Genomic DNA, 13,350 nt, shown 5'->3' with positions numbered 1-13,350 from the left:
TATTGAAGAGAATAGGGCCCAATACTGACCCCTGAGGTACCCCACTAGTGACAGTGACCCCTCCAGTACTGACCCCTGAGGTACTCCACTAGTGACAGTGACCCAATCTGAGTATTTACCATTAATAACCACCCTCTGTTTTCTATCATTGAGCCAGTTACTTACCCACTTACAGACGTTTTCTCCCAGTCCGAGCATTCTCATTTTATATACTAACCTTTTATGTGGTACTGTGTCAAATGCTTTGGAGAAGTCCAGATACACGACATCCATTGATTCGCCGCTGTCAAGTCTAGAACTTACCTCCTCATAGAAACTGATTAAATTTGTTTGACATGACCGATCCCTCACGAAGCCATGCTGATATGGCGTTATTTGCTTATTTCCGTTAAGATGCTCTAACATAGCATCTCTCAGAAAACCTTCAAACAGTTTACCTACAACAGATGTTAAACTTACCGGCCTATAGTTTCCAGGCTCTGTTTTTGGACCCTTTTTGAATATTGGCACCACATTTGCCATGCGCCAATCCTGTGGGACATTCCCTGTCAGTATAGAGTCTGCAAATATCAGAAATAAGGGTCTGGCTATGACATTACTTAATTCCCTTAGGATACGGGGGTGTATGCCATCCGGTCCTGGCGATTTGTCTATTTTAATCTTTTTAAGTCGCTGTTGCACTTCTTCCTGGGTCAGACAGGACACTTTTAATGGGGAATTTATTTCAACATTCTGCATGTCATCTGATTGGAGAAAAAAATATTTAACAGCTTTGCTTTCTCCTCGTCGCTCTCTGCGACTTCCCCCTCATTACTCTTTAACGGGCCGACACCTTCAGATTTATACTTTTTAACATTTATATAATTGAAGAACATTTTAGGATTAGTTTTACTCTCTTTGGCAATTAATCTCTCGGTCTCTAGTTTGGCCGCTTTTATTTGTTTTTTACATGTTCTATTTTTTTCCTTATAGTTTTTCAGTGCTTCCGTGCTCCCCTCCTGTTTTAGTGTTTTATATGCTTTCTTTTTGTCATTTATTGCTTTCTTTACAGTTCTGTTTATCCACATTGGTTTCTTTTTGTTCCTTAACCTTTTATTCCCATACGGTATGTACCTCTCACAATTAGATTTTAGGATGCTTTTAAAGATATCCCATTTTGTGGCTGTATTTTTATTTGTGAGGACTTTATCCCATTTAGTTAGGCCTATGGCCTCTCTTAGTTGGCTAAATTTAGCTTTTTTGAAGTTTGGTATTTTTGTTCCTCCCTGTAGAAACGCTCTTTTGAATGATAATTGGAAGGTTATTACTTTGTGGTCACTATTTCCCAGGTGTCCCCCAACCTGCACGTCTGTTGTTCTGTCAGGCCTATTGGTTAATACTAAGTCCAGAATGGCCGTCCCTCTAGTCGGGTCCTGAACCAGTTGGGAGAGGTAATTGTCTTTGGTTATTGCCAAGAACCTGTTTCCTTTATGAGATATACAAGTTTCAGTTTCCCAGTCTATATCTGGGTAGTTGAAGTCCCCCATAATAACCACTTCATTATGATTTGCCGCCTCGTCTATCTCGTTTAGTAGTAGATTTTCTGTGGACTCTGGTATATTGGGTGGTTTATAGTAAACTCCTATTAGTAATTTATTATTGTTTTTAGCTCCATGTATCTCTACCCCCAGTGACTCCACATGTTCATGTCCCTCACTTATATCTTCCCGGAGTGTGGGCTTTAGACAGGACTTTACATAAAGGCAGACCCCTCCCCCTCTCCGGCTTTGACGATCCTTTCTAAACAGGCTGTAACCCTGTACATTAACTGCCCAGTCATAGCTATCATCCAGCCATGTCTCAGTTATTCCCACTATGTCATAGTCCTCCTCACACATCACTAATTCCAGTTCACCAGTTTTATTAGTCAGGCTTCTGGCATTAGTATACATACATTTGAGAGGTTTATGTATATTTTTTACTCTACACCTTTCCTTCTGAACTGTTCTAGTCCCTCCTTCCGTTCCTCCCCCAGTCTCACTACCTTGCCCCCGGTCTCTATCTGCACTATCTTCCCATTCTATAACATAATTACCCTCCCCCCAGTCCCTAGTTTAAACACTCCTCCAACCTTCTAGCCATCTTCTTCCCCAACACAGCTGCCCCTTCCCCATTGAGGTGCAGCCCGTCCCTACGATAGAACCTGTAGCCGATAGAGAAATCGGCCCAGTTCTCCAGGAACCCAAACCCCTCCTTCCTACACCAGTTCTTGAGCCACTTGTTAATTTCCCTAATCTCCCGCTGCCTCTCTTGTGTGGCCCGTGGTACAGGTAGTATTTCGGAAAATACTACCTTTGAGGTCCTTGCCCTCAGCTTTTGACCTAAATCCCTGAAATCATTTTTAAGGACTCTCCACCTACCCCTAACTTTGTCATTGGTTCCGATATGGACCATGACCACTGGATCTTCTCCAGCCCCCCCCAGTAATCTGTCAACCCGATCCGCGATGTGTCGAACTCTAGCGCCAGGAAGACAGCACACTGTTCGGCGATCACGGTCTTTGTGACAGATTTCCCTATCTGTTCCCCTAATAATTGAGTCTCCCACTACCAGCACCTGTCTGGCCTGCCCTGCTCTCCTGGTCCCCTGCTTACCGGTGCTGGCATTCCCCTGACTGGCAGAGGAAGTGTCCGGCTGCGGCAGTGCCATCCCTGGACTGACATCCCCCTCATCTGCCAAACGTGCAAACTTGTTGGGGTGTGTCAGATCAGGGCTAGCCTCCCTGGCACTCTTCCCTCTACCCCGCTTTCTAACTGTTACCCAGCTAGCTACCTCACTTTCCTCAGCCTCCTCTCTGTCACCCTCCTCCTCATCTACCCCAAAGAGTGCTTGCTCGGTGAGAAGCAAACTCTTTTGCAAATTGTCAATGCCTCTCAGTGTTGCAACTTGCCCATTTAGAGACTCGATTAGCGATTCCAAACGGGTAATTTGCTCACATCTTGAACAAAGATATGCACCCTTGAACTCCTGTTCCAGGACTGCATACATCATGCAAGATGTGCACTGGACTGCATACATCATGCAAGATGTGTCCCATGGCACTGGTTGCCATGGGAAACGCCTTGGCCTTGAATCCAGTCTTCTTTACCAGCAGCCCACCCAATCCTGTCACTCTGCTGAAGACTTCTCCTCAGATTATTGATCTGCACAATTTGAAGCACTTTCTCCATTCCACAATTGCCCAAAAAAAGGGAAGTCTCTGCCCAGCACAAATTCTACCTCCAGGGTCTCACCTTTCAAGAGCTTCCACTGTACAGAGCCATAGTCGGTTACAAAGGTCAGAGACATCGTGGTATCTCTCTCTGGCCCCTTATCCAGGAGGCTCAGTATCTCTGGTATAACCCAAGATACTTGTTGGCGGGAATGTAGAATGACCCCAGCGGGATTCCCCCTATCACCAATTTGCAGGATATTTCACACACTTTGTCAGATCTCCTGATCCAACGATCCTCCATTGCACAGTCATCCAGATGGCACCACTCCCAGCAATACTTTGTTGCACCTCATGGGCTCCACCAGGCCGCAGCAACTTCCACATAGGATTTCATAGTGACCAAAAAAAAATAATGTTTTCTCCACAGGTCACTCTCTTTTACTTGGGCTTCCGGCCCTTTAAATCACTGCAAGATTTCCTTGCGGTGTCCAGCTTTATCCAGACATTGGGCTTCCGGCCCTTCAACCTTCAGCAGCACATGCTCTTTTGTCATGCCCTCGCACCCTAGCAACACTTTGCCTTTTAGCATCGAAAAGCCCGCATCCTCCACCATATGTAAGGGATCACTCTCTCAGGGGTCAGCAATGACAGACGTCTCATCAAAAAGGGTTTTTTTCAGCTCAAACGGGGCTTTATTTGTGACACGGCACATCACACTTCCAAGTTTGGCGTCACTCAGCACAATGTAGTCGCAGCTTCACCTCACAATGTGTTACATCAACGCAAACCAACAAACCCCTGCCCAGCTCGATATTCACAAGTGATTATCGGACCTGACCTCACCTCAGACCCAATGATCGTGGGACAAACAGCAAATCATAACATACATCTCCTCTAATAGGTTCCTGCACCGTTCTAGGAGACACTTATCTTCCCTCTTCATCTTTGAGGCCTGTCACTGCCTCACATTTGTTACAAACTTATTTGCTCATCTCTAGTATGTATGGTATGTAAATCTTGTGTGCAATGAGTGACAGGTGAGCGGGCAGGGGCATTAATGGGAACCTATTAGTATAGAGTAAAGAAAGTCCCTTTCTCCCAATGGCATCTACTGACCTGAGCACAGCTGCATGTGCAGTACCCCAGAATAGGATTCTTGCAAAACTGTTTATTGTTATGTAATGTTACTTGGCTCTATGTAACAGTCTGATGTATAGGATTGTACCTGTAGTTTTGTATAGATAAGTCAGGGTTAACAATCCTGACTACCCTTATAGGAGGCTAAGAGATGGACCTAGATCCACCCCTAGTTCAGTCTAGTATTAGCTGAAGAGAGACCAGCTACATGTGCACACTCTGTAGGAAACTAGACCTGAGACCCAGAGAAGCACTATCTCTAAGAAACCTGTTCAAGTAAAACGTCTCTACTTTATAGTAGAAAAGGATAGAACTAGAAGGCTCAGAATCTCCACAGCAGAGCACTGGGGTCAGTCAGTAAGGTGTTTGCTGTTTAAGGCTGATGGAGACTTTACTGCAGTGAGAGGAACATGTTTGGCAATAACCTTGTTGTCAGCCTTGGATTCTGCAGAGAGAGAGGCTTTGGAAAGACAGAGGGAAGGAGTACTACAACCCCCTTCATTGTTTATATCCATACATTGCTATGAAGGAAGATTTGCACTATGAATTGTTTGGAACAGATTTTTTTTCTTATACCATTGGATGTACTACAACTCCCATTCTGCAATTTAGTAAAAAGAGACATATTTTATACAACTGGCCTGGTCACTGACTCCAGCACCATTCGCCGGCAGCAGCACCTACAGTACATCTCCCGCCTTGCACCCGCACCGCACTCATAACATCAAGGGCACCCCGACTACCATCAGACAGGAGCCCCAGCATTAGGGGGTGCCCCAAGAAAAGGTGCTCATTCCTATCACTGCCAGCCCTAGGGAACATTGGTGTGAAGACTGCCACTGAGATTTACAGGAATAGCTGTTGCTACAACCACTACAACTCCCATTCTCTGCTCAGCTGCTCCCAGGCCGCAGCACCACACATTTCCTTGGTTCAAATCTGCCCGGTCATTTATAGGTTTCTGCTCTTTTCCAGGAACAGAAAAAGGAAAATAACAACAGTGTCTCATCCATCACATGATGGACACCAATGACTGTGACGGGGTCTGGGGGTTTCGGTCACGGTGGTCATAATAATTAAAGGCTTCTTATAGAGATGTTGTAAATCCGGCCTTGACGTTGCAGTGATGTTGATGTCTGTACCTGCCGTTTCCTCCCTTACATATTCAATGCACTGTGCAGACTGGGGGGGAGGGGATGTCATGTCTGAATCTGAGCGCCACTGCTAATAGGACCACTGAGCCCAATCTATAGATTCCCTTGCAACTCTATTAAGGGGTTATTAACGTTTATTCACAAAAATGTCCGCAATAAAAAGAAACTATTTCCCTCACGTAATGGTTTCATTTTATAAAAATGTTTAAAAAAAATCACCATGTATGTGGTGAGTGCATGTATGAGCTAATCCATGTATGTGGTTAGTGTGTGCATGTATGGGATGAGTGTGTATATCAGTGCCTCCATGTATGTGAACTCTCAGTGCAGCAGAAAATAAAGTTATGGCTCTCTATATGTGGTGATACAAAACTTAAAATATCCTGAGGGCAGTAATTCTAAAAAAAAACTTGGTCTCTAAAGGGTTAATATTACAATTTTTCTAACATGTTTTCTTTCTTTTCAGATTTATATCATATACTGGAACTGGACCTGCTCTGATGATGAATGGGACCATTTGTAACTCCTCTAATAATGACAGCTGTGGAGACTATAATAACAATGACATCTCGCTTGATGACCCTTATGATTACTATTTTGTGTTCCTGTGTTTTTTTTTTTTACTGGGAACCATAGGAAATGGTCTGGTCATCTGGTTCTGCCTCTTCAGGATGGAGAAGACCGTCAATGTGATCTGGTTCCTCAACCTGGCGATAGCTGATTTTATATTTGCCCTGTTTCTTGCTTTCATTATTGTAGACTTAGTATTTCTGAATGACGGGCCACTTAGTGACTCGACCCTGATCACCTCGTTTGTAATCTATCTCAATATGGTGGTCAGTGTCCTCCAGCTCGCAGTCATCAGTGTAGACCGCTGTATCTGTGTCGTATTTCCGGTTTGGTGTCGCAATCACCGGACCAGAAGATTGGCTCTAATTGTTGTCCTGGTCATTTGGATTTTTTCTATTTCTTCACAAATAATTGATTTCTTTGTATTGGATGACAATTATGACGGGAGTCCTATTGTAAGGTTTCTCTTTCTCTTCCTTCTTCCGTTCATTGTTATCGTCTCATCTTACACAATCCTTATCTTGCGCATCAAAGATAAAAACATCATCAAATCTTCCAGGCCTTTTAAGATCATCGTAGCCGTGGTCATCACTTTCTTCATTTATTGGTTCCCTTATTATTTGTTTGACCTTTTGGATATAATTCTACGTACAAACATCAATGTCTATGAAGCTGGAATAAAAATGAGTTCATGTCTGATGTATTTTAATTGTTGCATTAACCCCATTCTCTACGTCTTCATTGGTCAGGATTTCAAACAAAAATGTTGTGGCTCTTTCCAGGCTGTATTTGAGAAGGCCTTCAGAGAAGACATGGGCCAGATGAATTTCATGGAAAACTAAAAGTGCAGCTTCTCTGGTCTTCTGCTGATACCGACCAATACGAGTGTTATATAACCATGTAAATGAGGTGTCTCATCAAGATACCTCCTGTCCTTATGGCATATACAGGTGAAACTCGAAAAATTAGAATATTGTGCAAAAGTTCATTTATTTCAGTAATGCAACTTAAAAGGTGAAACTAACATATGAGATAGACTCATTACATGCAAAGCGAGATATTTCAAGCCTTTATTTGTTATAATTTGGATGATTATGGCTTACAGCTTATGAAAACCCCAAATTCACAATCTCAGAAAATTAGAATATTGCGAAAAGGTTCAATATTCTAGGCACAAAGTGTCACCCTCTAGTCAGCTAATTAATCCATAACACCTGCAAGGGGTTCCTAAGCCTTTACATTGTCTCTCAGTCTGGTTCAGTAGGAATCACAATCATGGGAAAGACTGCTGACCTGATGGTTTTGCAGAAAACCTTCATTGACACCTCCATCAGGAGGGAAAGCCTCAAAAGGTAATTGCAAAATAAGTTGGATTGTTCCCAAAATGCTGTATCAAAGCACATTAATAGAAAGTTATGTGGAAGAGACAAGTGTGGAAGAAAAAGGTGCACAAGCAGCAGGGATGACCGCAGCCTGGAGAGAATTGTCAGGAAAAGGCCATTCAAAAGTGTTGGGGACTTTCACAAGGAGTGGACTGAGGCTGGAGTTAGTGCATCAAGAGCCAACACACATAGATGGATCCTGGACATGGGCTTCAGATGTTGTATTCCTCTTGTCAAGCCTCTCCTGAACAACAAACAACGTCAGAAGCGTCTTACCTGGGCTGAAGAAAAAAATGGACTGGTCTGTTGCTCAGTGGTCCAAAGTCCTGTTTTCTAATGAGAGCAACTTTTGCATTTCATTTGGAAACCAAGGACCCAGGGTCTGGAGAAAGAATGGAGAGGCACACAATGTGAAGTCCAGTGGGAAGTTTCCACAGTCTGTGTTGATTTGTGGAGCCATGTCATCTGCTGGTGTTGGTCCACTGTGCTTCATTAAGTCCAGAGTCAACGCAGCCATCTACCAGGAGATTTTCGAGCACTTCATGCTTCCTTCTGCAGACAAACTTCATAGAGATGGTGACTTAATTTTCCAGCAGGACTTGGCACCTGCCCACACTGCCAAAAGTAACAAAACCTGGTCCAATGATTAACCTGCTTGATAGGCCAGAAAACTCGCCTGACCTAAACCCCATATAGAATATATAGGGCATTGCCAAGAGAAAGACGAGAGACATGAGACTGAACAATGCAGAAGAGCTGAAGACGGCTATTGAAGCATCCTCATCTTCCATAACACCTCAGCAGTGCCATAGGCTGATAGCATCCATGCCACACCGCATTGAGGCAGTAATTGATGCAAAAGGGGCCCAAACCAAGTACATATGCATGATTATACTTTTCAGAGGTCCTACATTTTTCTATTTAACATCCTTTTTTTATTGATTTCATGTAATATTCTAATTTTATGAGATTGAGACTTTGGGGTTTCATAAGCAGTAAGCCATAACCATCCAAACTATAACAAATAAAGGCTTGAAATATCTCACGTTGCCTGTAATGAGTCTCATATATTAGTTTCACCTTTTAAGTTGCATTACTGAAGTAAATGAACTTTTGTACAATATTCTAATTTTTCAAGTTTCACCTGTAGATATCATAGATTGGGGGTCCATGGGTATGTAAGAGCAACTCCCACTTTGACTGACTCTTATTAGATGACCACCCTTTCCATTGCATCGATGTAATACTAGAGTCCTCTAGTTGCTGCTGCAGGGGAAATATATGACCAGTTGAACCAGATCCCCGGAGATCAGCTGATTGTCAGGTTCCTTTTTTGCGCTCAGATAAATGGTTACTTATGTTAGACAATCCCTTTAACAGTACTGTGAAGCTTCTCCAAAAGACCCTCCCTGTGAGACAGCCACCCTCCATCTGGAATATATATTTTTGTCTTCTGTGTCAATTGGCTTTTTCTTTGAGAGGATCACCACTCTAGAAGACCATCTTCACTGAAATGTTGGGTTTTTGTCCCAAGGGGTTTCTGAATTCTATTTTTCGCCGTAGACTGTATTCACACTTGTGGTGGTGGCTCTATTTGTTTAAGGTCATAAAATTTTATGGCAGGAATAGTCGTGCATGTCGTCAAATTGATGGAAATCTCAACTGATCCACCGATGGACCTCATTATACTTCTATATTGTGTCGGGAGCTGTTGAGATTTCTCCAATCTGGTTTCTTTAATGACTTTGCATGTGAACAGCAGCTTATTTTTTCTTTTCATGATGACTGAACACAGATCTTCTTGAAATGCTCTTGTCGCCATTGTACAGCATTAAAAGGGTATTCTGGTTGTTACAAATTGTCCCCTATCCACAAAATAGGGGTCGATTATTAGATCGGCAGGGGTCCTACTGCTGGGAGCCCCATTTATCATGTGAACGGGGGCCCCGTACCCCTTGCAGCCCCCTGAAAAAAACTGAGTGGCCAGTCTTACATGCGCAGGGCTGCTCCATACATTTCTATGGGAGTTTCGAAGATAGCTGAGAAATCTTTTGAGTGGCCATGTATGTGCTATCGGGTGGTCTGTTTTTTTTTCAGGGGAGCTGCAGGGGTATGGGAGCTGCAGGGGTATGGGGCCGCTGCTCTCATGGTCCTACCACTGGGACCCCCACCGATCTAATAGCCCTATCCTGTGGATAAGGGATAACTTGTAACAACCACAATACCCCATTAATGATACATAAACCGAGCTAAGAACACCGCTGTGTAACATACAGACTGATATCACATTTCTCGGAATCTTCTGTTATAAATTCTCAATGTGTCATTTGTATTGTTTGAGTTTCTTTCCTCATCGCACCTCTTGTGGTGTGATCTGTGTATGATATACATTCTCTGGTTTTGGCTCATTGTAAACTGTCTGTCAGATAAAATACGAATGACATAGCAGTGCTGGTGTTCTGAAGGTGTCTCCTAAATGAAATTTATAAAAGTTGTTCGGAATTTTTTTCTGGAAAATAGCATCACCCTTGTCTATGCTGCAACTCATCCCCATTCACTTGAGTGCCCCTGTTTCAGATAGGCCCTTTAGGGTCCATTCACACATTCGTAAGTGTTCTGCGGATCCACAAATCACGGACACTGGCAATGTGCATTCTGCAATTTGTGGACCACACATCGCTGGCACTATAATAGAAAATGCCCAATCTTGTCCGCAATTGTAGACAAGAATAGGACATGTTCTATTTTTTTGCGGAAACGGAAGCACGTATGCGGAAGTGCGGATCCGCAAATGCGGATGCGTGAATCACATTCCGCCCCCATTGAAAATAAATGGGTCTGCACCTGTTCCGCAAAATTGCAGAATGGATGCAGACCTAATTTGTGGACGTGTGAATGGACCCTTAAAGGTTGTTCCATATGGACACTTTTCTTAGAATAGGCCTGACTTCTCTAACTCCCAGTTATCAGCCGTCATCACCAGTGGAAGCTCTGTAGCACCACTTCTGCTGCTTTCACCCCCATATCATAAATGGTCCTGCTGAATCCTCCAAAACATGAGCTCCTCCTTACTAAACTCTTTGAAATCGAGAATAACTACCAGGACTGGTGGTGGGTGTGGGAGAGAGGACCTGACAACTGTTTAGGGCCTAAATCGTTAAGAGGGTCCAGAGACAATTAACATTTGACCTGGTTCCCCTGTAGCTGAAGAACTTTTCTGGCTGTCACTACTTACATGTAAAAGTTGAACACAGTCCTCACATTGTTAAAACAGTAAACAGCTGGCTCAGCTGGGCCTGAGCTTTGAACGATGCGAACTGTGCAACTTCCTGAAGGGGGTGTGGAACCTGCGAGGTCTCTGCTCCTGTGACTGTAGAGGAGTCCTGTGCACACACCGAGGAGACCGGAGCAGAGGCAGCAAAAGACTAACAGGAAGCTCCACTCACAACCCAACCCTGGAGGAGACCTGTAGAATGGAGGAGAGGGTAAGTGTCGAAGCAATACCTGTCCCTACAGTAAATGATGTGTGTATATGTTTATACTGTATACCTGTATGTATGTGTGTGTGTTTATACAGTAGGTATATCTCACTGAGAGACTAAAGGTCCCTTTACATGCCTGATGTAACAAGCGATTGTTGGACTGGTGCAGTGGAAGAGACACATTTACATACAGTGATCTCCTCCACAGTATGGGGAGCAATGAACACTAATGTCATCGCTCGTCCCCATACAGAAGCATTCCTTCCTGACAATCGCCTGCTTTACATCTCCATGCAGTGATCTCCTCCACAGTATAGGGAGCAGTAATCACTAATGCCATCACTCATCCGTATATACAGAAGCGTTTCTTCCTGATATTCTCCTGCTCGTCAGTGGAGGAGACACATTTGCATACAACAGTCTTGTCCACAATATGGGGAGCAGTGATCACTAATGCCATCGCTCATCTCCATATGCAGTACCCCAGAGTGGGCACTACAATTCCTACACCCTGCTATTGTCTCTAATGGCTAACAAATAATATCATCTGTGTGTTTATTTCATGTCCTCTTATACTGTGCATTTATAATATTGCTATGTAACTGTTATGTATTGTATCTCATGCACTGTGCATGGTTATCCAGCAGGTGGCAGTGTATATGGCAGAGAATGACATTTAGATAGAATGGGACTTACTATTCCATTCCCCTTCCTTTTGGACAGAAGTGGGCTAGTCCTGCTTCCTACCAAGGGAGAAGTTGCAGGAAGCTATCTTTAGTTGAAAGTAGAGTTGAGATGGAGTGGAATTGAGAGTTGGATAGAGAAGAGACAAGGTGCAGTGAGAGGAGCTCCCCCCTCCTGCAGCAGGAGTCTTCCAGGGAAAGCAGCTCATAGAGCATCACCGACTCCTTGCAGTATATAGACTAAGTATTACAAGGGGGTGCCACCACCAGACATCTGAGAAGCTCTGACAGACGTCATTCAGAACCTCCTCCTTGAGGTTCCTTTTGTTTTGCTTTCATTTTCTCATCTCGTTAGCCTCTCTCAGCTGTCACGAAGTTGCACTGATTGCATCCCTTTAAATCCCTCCCCATACTGCATCACTTTGCAGTTTATATTCCTTCCTGGAGTGTGTGCATGCTGATCCTACTTCTGAGTCTTCTACAGATGAGTTTTGTTCGTTCATTTGTGTTTTCCTGTTTGCTGGATCCCAGGTGACCCTGACTCCCTCCGTATCAAGTGTAGGAAGCCGGTGGTCGTGTCCCCTCACTATTATAGGGTGTTCAGGTGTTATACAGTCGAGGTACGAGGATATGCGATCATCTACCATTGGGATTAGAGCCAGGTCTGATGCAGGGCTTTCCCTTTTGTTCCTTAGTTTTGGATCCAGTCAGTCGGATCTTCATTTTGTGTCTTCTAGTTTCCTGTACACCTTCCGTGACATTATAAACCGCCAAAACCGTCTCAAGCATGGATCCGGTTTCACTTTTGACTGAACGCATGCAGGGTCTTTCATTGGAGGTAGCAGATCTCCGTAAGACTCTTTCTCAGTTTCAGGTGACCGGTTCAGCTTGCGTTCATGGAGTTTGTTCTGAGCCTAAGATATCGCTCCCGGATACGTTCTCCGGGGGTAGTGAGAATTTTGTTAGTTTTAGAGAGGCTTGCAAACTCAATTTTCACCTACTTCCTTATTCCTCTGGTGATGAGGAACGGAGGGTGGGGATCATCATCTCGCTGCTCAGGGATAACGCGCAGTCCTGGGCCTTTTCGCTGCCGGTGGGGGCACGGCCCCTCCGTTCAGTGGATGATTTTTTTTTAGCCCTGGGTCAGATATATGATGATCCGGATCGTATTGCTCTGGCTGAGTCTAGACTACGTCTTTCATGTGAGGGTAAACAATCCGCAGAGATATACTGCTCAGAATTTCAGAGATGGGCAGCTGATACTGGTTGGAATGATGCTGCACTCCGAAGTCAATTTTGCCATGGTCTTTCAGAGGGATTGAAAGATGCATTTGCCTTTCATGAGAGACCTACCTCCTTGGACTCTGCCACGTCTCGGGCCGTTCGTATTGACAGGTGTCTTAGAGAGAGGAGAGATCACTCCTTCCTGTCATACTCAGTCCAAGGACAGTACGGCGGTCTCATTCAGTGCACAGGGGTCTCAGTCGCTCTCAATCCCTTCTGAGCAGGGGACCATGTAGCTGGGTTTGCTTGCCTCTGACAATAGAGGATTCAGCTCTCATGGGAAGGTTTGTTTCTGTTGTGCCAAGCTGCCTTAATCTTGTTTATACAATCTCTCCCAACCCGAAAGGGTCGCTATGCGTGCTTAAACCTCTGAGAGTCTGAGAAAGGGACACATACGACCCTCGAAGTCACCTGTTGCCGCTGGTTTTTTCTTTGTTAAGAAAAAAGATGGTTCTTTAAGACCAT

The 13,350-nt window shown here is 44.1% G+C and overlaps 1 protein-coding gene across 1 annotated transcript; it reads left to right on the top strand.

Annotated features, from left to right (window-relative positions):
- Positions 1-3,065: 3,065 nt before the first annotated feature.
- Positions 3,066-6,896, top strand: LOC122926371 (formyl peptide receptor 2-like). The gene is made up of 2 exons (XM_044277745.1): positions 3,066-3,316; positions 5,951-6,896. Exons 1-2 carry the CDS (start codon positions 3,066-3,068, stop codon positions 6,894-6,896), a joined length of 1,197 nt encoding a protein of 398 aa, XP_044133680.1.
- The last annotated feature ends 6,454 nt before the right edge of the window (positions 6,897-13,350 follow it).

This window comes from Bufo gargarizans, chromosome 2, assembly GCF_014858855.1.
Source record: "Bufo gargarizans isolate SCDJY-AF-19 chromosome 2, ASM1485885v1, whole genome shotgun sequence".
NCBI lineage: Eukaryota > Metazoa > Chordata > Amphibia > Anura > Bufonidae > Bufo > Bufo gargarizans.
The sequence above is the reverse complement of the archived record's forward strand: the minus strand, read 5'-3'. Positions and strand labels throughout refer to the sequence as shown.